This window comes from Coenobita brevimanus, chromosome 69 (genome assembly GCF_032717465.1).
Source record: "Coenobita brevimanus isolate Jiangsu-jjx chromosome 69, ASM3271746v2, whole genome shotgun sequence".
NCBI classification, from domain to species: domain Eukaryota; kingdom Metazoa; phylum Arthropoda; class Malacostraca; order Decapoda; family Coenobitidae; genus Coenobita; species Coenobita brevimanus.
This window is the reverse complement of record NC_137022.1, coordinates 27,621,915-27,634,414: the sequence shown is the minus strand read 5'-3', so window position 1 is coordinate 27,634,414 and position 12,500 is coordinate 27,621,915. Positions and strand designations below refer to the sequence as shown.

The following is a 12,500-nucleotide window of genomic DNA, read 5'->3' as shown; positions in this document are numbered from 1 at the left end:
GCGGTACAGTGACTTGCGCGGTACAGTGACAAGCGGTACAGTGACTAAAGTGGTGTTTCTAAGTCCTATGAATCATGTGCTCTTCAGGATCCATAAAAACATGACCTGAACGTGTATAGGACATGTGTATTCTCTATTCTCTTTTCACACTTTCCTGTAAAATGTCCACGCCAGTTTTTCTATACGGCGTGGTGTTCTTTCTGACTTTTTCCTGCCGGCTTCGGCTGGAGGGTTTGGAGGGCGGGGGAGAGCCTTCTTCTTTGCTATCCTTATCTCATTCTAGTAGTTCAGTTACTCTTCTAGGAGCTGCCTAGCATGGGCCAACCGGCCTACTGCAGTTATCCTCTCTTCTTATGTTCTTATGTTCTTAAAGGCGGCCACTAAAATCCATAACCTTGTATAATACAGTCAAGGATAATAATTGTTCTCCTATTGTTCCCGTGCTTATACTCCACACTTCGGGAATCTTTATCAGTTTTCCCCATGACGATGTGTTTTTAGAACTGTCAGCAGGGAAACCTACCAAGCACCTCTCAGCACTGGAAAGGGACCAGCAGAAGAGGAACATTAACAAGCAGAGGACAGCGAGAAGCAGTAGTAGGCTGCGTTGAAACATACTGACGAACTTTTGCCCCTAATAATAATAATAATAATAATAATAATGATGATGATAATAATAAAAATCCAGTACTCACCCTGATTTCCTCAAGTGTGACGGAATAATCTGTGTAGAAAACGAGGCGTGAGGGATCCAGCGGGGGGGACTCCTTGATCTTGGAGGAGAGGAAGAGACAGACTGTGCCGAGGAGCTGGAGCTGTTCTCGCCGCACCTTGACCAGTGAGAGGAACCGGTCCATCATGTTCATCGCCAGCGTGAACACCTCCTCCTTCTGGCGCTCCTCCCGACACACCTGCGGCCGGAGGAGGAAGAGAGATAATAATAATAATAATAATAATAATAAATCACTCGTTACAAAGGCCCTCGAAATTATAGCACCTGTACCTTCTCAGTTCCGTATTTAGACTCTCTCTCTCTCTCTCTCTCTCTGATCTAAGGCTAAGAGAGTTTGTCGGTAAGACTTAGATCGAGGGTGACATGGCCAAGTGCCCCTCGAGGATGCAGACGAAGTATTACTCTCAGAAAGGCTGTGTGCTCCCTCCCTGGGCCTTAGGTTCCTTCTTACGGATCCTGTATGTAGCATTGTTAGAGTCACCAAAATTGACAAAAATGATTGGAACTAGAAAAGAGACATACTGACGCGCGCGCACACACACACACACACACACACACACACACACACACACACACACACACACACACACACACACACACACACACACACACACACACACTAAACCCTCCCCCCCACACACACTTACACCATCCTAAACAACACACAAGGCCAGACAACACATAAAGCACGGAGGGAGGGGGAGGGATCCAGGCAACACTAGACACACACACACACACACACACACACACACACACACACACACACACACACACAAGCACTGAGGGTGTAGGCGAGGTCGTGAGCCATCACTATAAATACACGACAGGCATAGTGCTGGCCTCTTGTTGCTCTTGTGGTAGTTGTGGTGGTTGTGGTGTTGTTGCTGTGGTGGTGTGGTGGTTGTGGTGTTGTTGCTGTGGTGGTTGTGGTGTTGCTGATGTGGTGGGTGTGTGGTGATGACCGTTGCTGTGGTGGGTGTGGGTGTTGTTGGGTGTGGTGGTGTGAGTGGTACCATCAGTAATACACAAGCCTAGTGGTGGCCTCCTGGCGTTCTTGTGGTAGGTGTGGTGCTGCCTTGATGGGTGTGGTAGTGGTGTTCTGGTAGTTGTACTGGTGGTTGTGGTAGCTGTGGTGGATGTGGTGACTGGTGGATGTGGTGGTGGTTTTCATTGTGGTTGTTGTGTTGTAGCTGTGTGAATGGTTCTGGTGGCTCATTATTATTATTATTATTATCATTATTATTATTATTATTATTATTATTATTATTATTGTGGTGGTGTGTATTGTAGTTAGTGCTGCTACTACATTTATATTTATTGTAACTGGGGTAGTGATTCTCTCTCTCTCTCTCTCTCTCTCTCTCTCAAGAATTATAGACGTCCTCGTCCTCAAAGGGTTCTGGACTCTCTAAAACCCCTTCACAACGAGGCTGTTATAGAGTGACACTGAATACGACCGCTTGACACAAAGGCCAGTGAACATTGCAAGGACAGTTGACATTGCAAGGACTGGACATTGCAAGGACGGTGGACATTGCAAGGACAGTGGACATTGCAAGAACAGTTGACATTGCAAGAACAGTGGACATTGCAAGGACAGTGGACATTGCAGGAACAGTGGACATTGCAAGGACAGTGGACATTGCAAGGACAGTGGACATTGCAAGGACAGTGGACATTGCAAGGACAGTGGACATTGTAGGGACAGTGGACATTGCAAGGACAGTGGACATTGCAAGGACAGTGGACATTGCAATGCCGGTGGACATTGCAAGGACAGCGGACATTGTAGGGACAGTGGACATTGTAGGGACAGTGGACATTGCAAGGACAGTGGACATTGCAAGGACAGTGGACATTGCAAGGACAGTGGACATTGCAAGGACAGTGGACATTGCAAGGACAGTGGACATTGTAGGGACAGTGGACATTGTAGGGACAGTGGACATTGCAAGGACAGTGGACATTGCAAGAACAGTTGACATTGCAAGGACAGTGGACATTGGAAGGACAGTGGACATTGGAAGGACAGTGGACATTGCAATGCCGGTGGACATTGCAAGGCCAGTGGACATTGCAAGGACGGTGGACATTGCAAGGACAGTGGACATTGCAAGGACAGTTGACATTGCAAGGACAGTGGACATTGCAAGGACAGTGGACATTGCAAGGGCAGTTGACATTGCAAGGACAGTGAACATTGCAAGGACAGTGGACATTGCAAGGACAGTGGACATTGCAAGGACAGAGGACATTGCAAGGACAGTGGACATTGCAAGGACAGTGGACATTGCAGGGACAGTGGACATTGCAAGAACAGTTGACATTGCAAGAACAGTTGACATTGCAAGGAAGTGGGAAATAAGGCCGGTTGATATTGCAAACAAGGCAAGTTGGACCGAAAAAATTGACAAAAACGCCGACTGCCTGCGAACATAGTGAAAAAACAGGAAAACGGAAATAACAGGGAAAGGGAAAACAGGAAAACGGAAAATAAAGGTAAAGGGAAAATAGGAATACGGAAAAAACAGAAAAACGGAAAAAACACATGAAAACGGAAAATAGGAAAACGGAAAGAAAACAAAAACACAGGAAAACGGGAGAAAACGGGAAAACAGGAAAAAAACAGGAAAGCAAAAAAACAGGAAAACGGAAAAAAAAACAGGAAAACGGGAAAAAAGGCGAGGAGAGTGAAAGATAAAAAGGGTTGAAAATCCGGGAGGCCGTATCATATAGCTTGGGGGTGACTGTGTGAGAAAATAAACGGGGTGAATATGTAATCTGTTCACGAAAGGAGTGGGGGTGAGGGGCAGGGGGAAGGGGAGGGGTGAGGGAGAGGGGTGGAGGAGGGAGTGGGGAGAAGAAAGGGACTGTGGGATGTGGAGTGAAAGGGGAGTGGGGAGAGGGAATGGGTGGAGCAAAGGGAGGAATGAGGGGAGTGTAGAGAGCTAAGGGGATGTGGTACAAAGGGGGAGGAGGGGGAAGAAGGAAGGGAGTGGGGAAAAGGAAGAGAACTGTGAGATGCTGGGTGAATGGGGAGGAGTGGGGAGAGGGAAGAAGAAATAGAGTAAAGGGGGACGAGAGGGAGGGAGGAAGGGAATGGGGAGAGGGGAGGGAATTGTGAGAGGGAGGAATGGTGAGTGGGGGAAGGGTGAAGGAGGAATGGGAGAGGGAGAGGGAGGGATGTGTGGGAGTGAAAGGTGGGGAGGGCAGGGGTTAAATGAGACAGTGTGAGTTAGTGTGAGTCTAGGGAGGGGGAGGGAAAGGGTAAGAGGAGGAGGGAAGAAAGAAGAAAAAGAGGAAGATGAAAGAGGAGTGAAGGAGGAGTTAGGAGAGAAGACAAGGAGGAGATTGAAATGCAGTTAAGAAAATGACAACGAAAGAAAGAAGAGAGGAAATGAAACAAGAAGGAAGAAGTAACAGAGTAGGGAAAAAGAGTAAGGAAGGTAGGAAGGAGGGAGAGAATAGATGGGAGGAAGGGAGGAAAGAAGGAGGGAGAGAACAGGAGATGGGAGGGAGAAACAAGAGCCCCAGAAAAATAAAGATGGAAGACTGGGGAAGAAGAAAGAAGAAAATGGCGATGCAAGGAACAGACTATATAAAGTGGATGAGACATGGGTGGAGTGACTGACCTCTAGATGGAAGGAGGGAGTGTGGAGGGAGAGGGAGGATGGAGGGAGAGAAGAGGGGGTGAGGGAGGGGTGGAGGAGAGAAGAAAGAAGTTTTCGCGTGACATAAGAGGACACGTGTTGATGGGGAGGAGGGGAGAGAGATGAAGAGAGAGGGAGAGAAAGGGAGGGGGGAGAGGGGGAAGTGCAGGCCTTAACAGAGGAGGGGGAGGGAGAGAAATGAAGAAAAAAAAAAAGAGGGAGGGAAGGAGGGAGAGGGAGTGGAGGTGGGAGAGAGGGAGGGGAAGGAAAGAGAGGGGCAGTGGAGGTGGGAGAGGGGGAGGGGAAGGAAGGGAGAGGTGGGGGGTGAGGGGAAGGGAGGGGTTATATCTTACTCAGGAGGGATAGGAGGGGCGGTTACTAGGGAGAGGAGGAAAGAGAGAGAGAGAGAGAGAGAGAGAGAGAGCAAGGAATGTTAAATCGTGTGTGGTAGAGAGGACAGAGGGTCATGATATAAGTTAAACCATATTACGCAGTGGGGGGCAATGGCACGGAGGGGTTGGGAGGGGAGAGGGGAGAAGAGGAGAGCAGGGGAGGGAGGGGTAGAAGAGAAGAGGGTAGAGCAAAGTAGGGTAGGGTAGGGTAACGTAGGGAAGGGGAGGGGAGAGAAGAGAAGAGAGCTGGATAGGAAGGGAAAAGAAGAGAATGGCGGGGTAGGAGAGAGAGGAAACAGGAGAATAAGGTAGGGTAGGGTAAGGGAAATGTAAGATAAGGTCAGGTAGCGTAGATTTCTGGTTGTGAAGAAGACATTGTATCGAAAACTCAACAGAATCCTTTCCATTGAAGACAAAATATCATTCCACAAGACATATTCCCAAACAGAAATTATTGCCACAAGTTGGTACCTATTTCCCACAAGACACAGCAATAATATTTTCCCCGTGAGACATCAGTAATATTTCCCCGACAAGATATTACTCTTTTCTTACAGGACAAGCTGTTTTTCCCACAGTACAGGCTATTTCCCCCACAGGCCATTGGTGTGTGTGTGTGTGTGTGTGTGTGTGTGTGTGTGTGTGTGTGTGTGTGTGTGGTGAGGGTGGCCCGAGTTAGTCACTGGGTCAGGAGGTAAGGCAGGCAGTGGGTGGGTGAGGCAGTTTAGGCAGGAAGAGAGGCAGAGGGCAAGGTCGGACCGCTCGTTAGGCCAGTGTGCTAGTAGGTGAGTGGGGCGGTTGGTAGAGTGGTGGTAAGTGAGTGGGGCGGTTGGTAGTGCTCGTCGATGAGTGGGGCTGTTGGTAGAGTGGTGGTAGATGAGTGGGGCGGTTGGTAGAGTGCTGGTAGATGAGTGGGGCAGTTGGTAGAGTGCTGGTGAGTGGGGCAGTTGGTAGAATGCTGGTAGAGGAGTGGGGCGGTTGGTAGAGTGTTGGTAGATGAGTGGGGCGGTTGGTAGAGTGCTGGTAAATGAGTGGGGCGGTTGGTAGTTTTGGTAACAGGTGAGTGAGGACGGGAATTTGGTGGGAGGTGATGCAGGTGTGGTAGGTGAGGTAGCCTAATTTGGTATGGTAGTTTGATGTTTGATGCTGTTGGTAGCTTGGTAGTAGGTGAAGCTGGTAGTGTGGTAGGAAGTGAAAATACATTGTGGTGGAAGGTGGAGTGGTAGTGTGGTTTGTGTGGTGGCATGTAGGGCTGGCCGTGTGGTTGTGGTAGGTCTGGTGGGGGCGGCATACTAAGAGGGTGGGAAAGGGTGGGGTTTGGGAATGGGGGTCGGTGGAGGTGGGGTTAGGGATGGGGGTGTCATGGGCTAAGGGTGTAGTGAGGAGCATGAGAGAGGGAGGAAAAGAGTGAGAGAAAGCTGGGTAGTGTGGAAGGGTGAGGAAGAGAAAGAGTGATGGGGAAGTGGATGGTAGAAAATAGAAGAGTGAGTGGTAGGCAGAGTGAGGCAGGAAAAGATTGAAGTGAGCGGTATGGTTGAGTAAAGAGTGAGCAATATAGGAAGAGTGAAGTAGGAAGTGAGTAATATAACACAGTGAGGTAGGCGGTGAGTTGCGTGACAGAGTGAGTAATTAGTGAGTCAGGCAGCAGAGCGAGCAATGAAGGTTTGAGTCAATCACCGCCGCGTCGTGAGTCAGTGGGTAAGGTGAAGTAGTTAAGGTGAGGTAGAGTGAGGTCAGGCAGGGAGGTGAGGTGGGGTGAGGCAGAAAGGTGAGGCAGGGTGATGCAGTGGGTGAGATAACGTAGGTAAGTGAGGAAAAGGGAAGCTGGTGTGAGATGGGGTGAGGAGGTGGGACGGGATGAGGCAGGGAGGTAGGTAGGGCTGAGGCAGGGGGGTGAGGCAGGCTGTGGCAGGTTTAGGCGTGTAGTCACAAGCTGCCACGTGAGAGACTGAAACGACCAGGAGCCAGAACGAGGTGGCACTGGAAGCCTTTCAACACTACTTCCTTAGCGATTTATTTTACAAACTCCATCTCGATAATCTCTCCTGTGTTTCTTATATCACCTTAAAATCTTCACAGTTTGTATTGGTGACGTTCAGGGGCATAGTAGCGAGTATTAGGTAAAATAAATCGCATGGGAAAAGATGTTACGATTCTCCTTCCTTTGCCCTTCCCGTCAAAAGGAATCTTATATTTATACATCCCGCCAGATCCAGTTTACCTTAGAGCTGGGTTATGAGACAGGTGTGTGGGCACGTATATGGTGTGTGTGTGTGTGTGTGTGTGTGTGTGTGTGTGTGTGTGTGTGTGTGTGTGTGTGTACGTACAGGTGTTCGTGTAAGTGGGTATGTGTATTTTAATGAACAGTATGTGGCATATGTTTGTGTAGGCTGTATTTGAGTATGTATGAATTATATATGACTGTGTGTGTGTGTGTGTGTGTGTGTGTGTGTGTGTGTGTGTGTGTGTGTGTGTGTGTGTGTGTGTGTGTGTGTGGAGGGCGGCAGGGAGGGCACAAGGGAGGCGGTGGAGGCAGCTCAGGAGGCCTCAAGGGGTGGTCACTCACAGCTCTCCCTCCCTATGTGCTGTGGAAGAGGTGGATGGAGGTTGTGTGGATCTGGAGGAGGTGGATGGAGGTTGTGTGGATCTGGAGGAGGTGGATGGAGGTTGTGTGGAATGGAGATGGTGGATGGGGGTTGTATGGAGGAGATGGATGTGGCTGTGGAAGGGTTTGGATGAGATGGAAGGAGTTATAGCCTGTGTGGATGTGGTGTGGGTGAGGTTAAGTGGTCTGAATGAAGTTTGTGTGGAAGTGGGGTGGTCTGGATGAGGTGGATGTGGAAGGATCTGCATGAGGTGGATGTACAACTATTAGTGGGGTGATCTGGATGAGGTGGATGTGGAAATGGAGTGGAGTTGTGTGGATGAGATGCATGTGGAATTGTAGCTGTCTGAATAAGATGGATGAGGCTCGTGTGGATAGTGAATGTGAAGTATGTGGAGGTGGTGTGGTGTGATGTGTGGTAGTGTGGTGTGTGGTGTGGAGGGATGTGGAGGGATGCTTATCTTCTTATATCTCGTTGCTAAGTGCATTCTGTGACGTGGCATGCAGGCTAACTACATCCATCACTGATAAATATTCGACAGATCATTAACAGAAATTGGGTTCCTCTCTCTCTCTCTCTCTCTCTCTCTCTCTCTCTCTCTCTCTCTCTCTCTCTCTCTCTCTCTCATATTTCACAAACGTTCATCATTAAGTCGGTAATTTCAGAAACGTTCACATGGTCTCAAATTAATCACACAAATCCCCTTTCCCCCAAAAAATGCATTGTAATCCGCCTATTTTCTTATACCTTTTCTATGTGCAGACGATTTTCTTCAGTCTTAGAACACCCAGACGATTTTATTTATTTACTTACACACGACTTTCTCTAAGACGGTTTTCTTCTACCCTCTCCAAGAGATTTTCACCATTTCTACCAGACGATTTTTCTTCACTGACGATGTATTTTACTCTTGTCTTCCGTCAGGCGATTTTGTCCCGTCAAGATTTTTCAGACGATTTTTTCAGTCAGACGATTTTCTTCACTCCTACCACACGACTCTTCACTGAATATTTATTTTCCTAGTTTCTTCCGTCAGACGATTTTCTCCATGCCTACCACACGACTCTTCACTGACGATTTTTTTGCTGTTCCGCCAGACGATTTTTTCTTCTTTCCTACTACCCCAAGACGATTTTCTTCATCTTCCAAGGAGGGACCCACAGCCCTCGACCCCCCCCTCACCTCCCCAGTTATCACCCTAGCTTCATCACCACACACACTAGGCCTACAATAGGTATTTACGGGAGGCCTAGGCTACCCACCCACCCCAGAAATTGTAATAGGGGGACAGTAGGCACTAGAGTATGTTAGAAGGTTAGAAGGTACGGTATATTATAAATGGTAACCGTTAGAATATGTTAGGGGTTTGAAAGTATGTTTGGTGTCTTGGTTAGTATCTTAGAAGGTGTTAGGGAGTATGCTGGAGACGGGAATTATTAAAAGAATGTTAGAAGGTATGTTAGGAGTTATATTAGGGAGACGGCAAGCATTAGAGTATGTTAGAAGTATGCTAGAAGGTATATTACGTACAATGGACATACACACCCATCCCACAAACTACACTACAGTATACTGGAGAGGCGACAGGCATTAGACCATACTAGAAAGCCTGTTAGACAGCGTATTAGAAAGCATGTTAGGCTGGAAATACGGGAAGCATTGAACAGCACAGGGGCAAATCCAGAAAGGGGGGGGGAGGTGTAGGCGACCCATACACACCCTCCACACTCTCCCACGACTCACTCTCAGCTGAATAAAATCGTCCGGCTTTTGCTGGGGGAGAATAGCCTCGTCCTAGAGTTGTTCCGACCTTTAGGGGGGTTTATCGGCTTTGGGAAGGCTTGAGATTTTGATATAAGTGAGGGTATGGCTTCGTAAGTCACAAAATTAAGCGTAAGATTGAAATTTTCTTACCATCCACTCCCCATCACTCACTTTCACCCCCCCCTCACTTTCTGTTCTTCATTTTCATTCTGACTTCCACTCTCTTTCACTCTTATCCTCCCACTCTCACTCTTATCATCCCCTCTCACCCTCTCACTCCCTCTCATTCTCACTCCATTTCCCTTCCCTCATTCTTACTGTCATGACCCTCTCTCACTCCTACATTATTTCACTCATATCACCAGGCTCCTGTTACACATAAAAGAAAAAAAAAACTTTGGCAATAGAATGGATTGTCGCTAGAAAGTAATGTTGTTGCAGGACTGTGTTGCTAAATGTTGTTGTCGTTGTTGTTTTTGTTGTTGTTCCGGGGCCCAAGCTCATCTGGACGTGAGAGAAAGTAGTAAAAAAAGAGAGTGAGAGAAAAAAGTCAGTAGGGTGGACGCTACTCCAGTCACACACGCCTAACCTTGAAGATCTAGATAATGGTAAACAAATGGTCCCCTTTTCCCAGCCCCTTCACCCCTTATAAACGCCTAAATAATAATAATAATAATAATAATAATAGTAATAGTAATAATAATAATAATAATAATACATCACTGGTATCCTATCGTCGATTTGTCGTCTGAGATCATACTAAGAAGCTCGTCCACACACTCTCTTCCTGTTCTTCATATTTTTCACTTTCCCTTCCTACCACATCTTTCCCTCCTTCCTTGTATCCTCATCTTTCCCCCTCTTTCTTCATTTTATTTTCATGTTCCCTTGTGTTGATTTTTTCCCCTCTATTCGTATAATGCGTTTTTCATTGCCCTTCCTACTTTCAACCCCCTTCTCCTTTTTTCTCCATCTTCTCTCATCCTTTATCTCCTCTCATCCTCCTCTCATCATTTTCTTCCCGTTCCTGTATTTTCTTCTCTGTTATCTTTCTGTGTACCTCCCCTTCTTTCAGTTCGTCATGCATTTGCTTTCTCCTTGCCTTCCCCCATCCCATCTTCGCTTTGTACGTGGCTCCTAAATTCTCCCTCCCCCTCTCTTTTCCTTTACCTTCTCTCCCCCCCCCCCTAGCTCTACCCCCTTACCTAGCTTTTCCTCTCCCTTCCCCCCTCCGCCTCCCCCTACCTACCTTCTCCCCTCTCCATCCCCCTCCACCTTCCCCGACCTACCTTCTCCCCTCCCCCTCCCTCCACCTCCTCCTGCCTACCTTCTTCCCTCCCCTTCCCCCCACCTTCCCTCCCTCACCGTGTAGACTTTCCTTCTACTAGATACAACAGAGCCACATGTGCGACCAAGGGGGTGGCCAGGTGACTTAGGTGTTCCTTCTCAATACAGGTAGACATCGTGGGTCCAGGTGAGGAGGGGGGGGGGAAGGGAAGTTTAACCAACCGGAACTGGGGCCCCTTAAGGGTGTCTACACTCTCTTCACTTTATCATGGCCCAAAATTGCCATCTCTCCATCTTGAATACTGAGCTCCAAGAAACTAACGGGGGTATTCTTTTCACTTAACCTGTTCCAAAATTTGCCATCGCTCCATCTTGAATGCCAAGCTGTAACAGGATTAAGACTAAAATATTGTTCTAGTCACGAAAAAGTGCTGTGGAAAGGATGCAGAGCCGTTGTGTTGTGTTGTCCTGCCACTGAGCTACGGGAAATAAGTTGATCAAAGAGGAAAATCGTGGCTGAGGAAAGATGGATGTTAACTAACTTCCGACTATTTTTCCTCTAGTAACTTAAGATGTGAGCATAAGACGATGTATGGAAGTTGATGACAGAGGGTCAAGTTGGCTAAATGTCCTGACGTACATACTGACCAAACCTAACTTAACCTACCTTACCCTACCCTACCCTAATATAACTTATCCTATCCTGCCCTAATCTAACTGACCCTACCCTGCCCTAATCTAACTTACCCTACCGTACACCAATCTAACTTACCCTACCTTACACTAATCTAACTTACCCTGCCCTAACCTACCATACCCTGCCCTATCCTACTCTAACTTACTTTGCCCTAACCTACCCTACCTTACTGTACCCTAACCTAATCTAACTACCGTACTCTAACCAAATCTAACTTATCCTACCTTACCCCACCTATACAGAAGAGCACACGAGAAGGACTAAGCATCCCTATTCTCATTTGATAGTCGATGAAATGACCAGCTGTTGGGCAGGTGCATATAACCTCATAATTATATAATGGAAATAACTTATACGAGGAGGATGTGGAAATGGTGTAGTGTGGGTGAAATGAATGTGGATGAGGTGGATGTGGAAATGCTGTGGTATGGGTGAGATGAAAATGGAAGAGGTGTATGTGGAAATGTTGTGGTGTGGGTGAGATGAACGTGGATGAGGTGGATGTGGAAATGGGGCGGTGTGGATGAGATGAGTGTGAATGAGGTGGATGTGGAAATGTGTGGTGTGGGTGAGACGAAAGTGGATGAGGTGGATGGAAGCTCAAGCCAGTGGAATAATGGAGGTGGAACTATAAACACGATTTTTCTTTTCTTTTTTTTATTGAAGGTGACGCCAGACGATTTCTTTCAACTTAGGGGGGGTTTTCGTACTAAAGAGGCTAAGGGGGGTCACTAGGCAACTCTCCTTTGACGTATACCTAAGAATCATCAACTTCTTCCTGGACAGGTTTACTTCATCGCCTCGTAGGACACCATCCCTTGAGATGTCTGGGTGTGTGGGGCGACGAAGGGGGGAGAGAGAGAGAGAGAGAGAGAGAGAGAGAGAAGGTAATCTAGAAAATCTCTCTCTCTCTCTCTCTCTCTCTCTCCTCCACTTTTCTCTCCACGTCTCCTCCCATCCCTCCTTCCTGTTCCTTCATCTCTCCCTTGGTGCCCCTCCGATCAGGTCTTACTCTTTGTCTGGAGGAAGGGCACTGGAGAGAAAGGCAGGGAGGGAGGGAGGGAAGGGAGAAGAAGTGGAAGGGAGAGGGTGGAGGTAAGAAAGAGAGGAGAGGAGAGAAGGAAGGAAGGGGAGATAGGAGCGGAAGGAGGCAGAGAGGGAGAAGGAAAGGAGAGAAGAGGGAATGAGAGGCGAAATGAGAGAGGGAGTTGGGAGGGAAATAGAAAGGAAAGAAGAGGAAGGATGGAGAAAGGCAAGAGGAGGAAAGCAGAGATGAAAGAAGAGAAGAGAAAGGATGGAGGTAGGGAGAGAAGAAAGGCTGGGATGGAAGGACGGGAGAGGCGAAAGAAGGGAGGCAAGAAAAAGGAAGGT

General features: G+C 47.8%; 1 protein-coding gene across 1 annotated transcript in view; it reads right to left on the bottom strand.

Annotated features, from left to right (window-relative positions):
* Window positions 1-12,500, bottom strand: part of LOC145406215 (G1/S-specific cyclin-D2-like) — a 111,811-nt gene that overhangs the window by 92,400 nt on the left and 6,911 nt on the right. Inside the window, exon 2 of the mRNA XM_080277421.1 lies at window positions 696-911. Within this exon, the coding sequence (XP_080133547.1) occupies window positions 696-911 (216 nt within the window). The remainder of the gene's footprint in view (window positions 1-695; window positions 912-12,500) is intronic.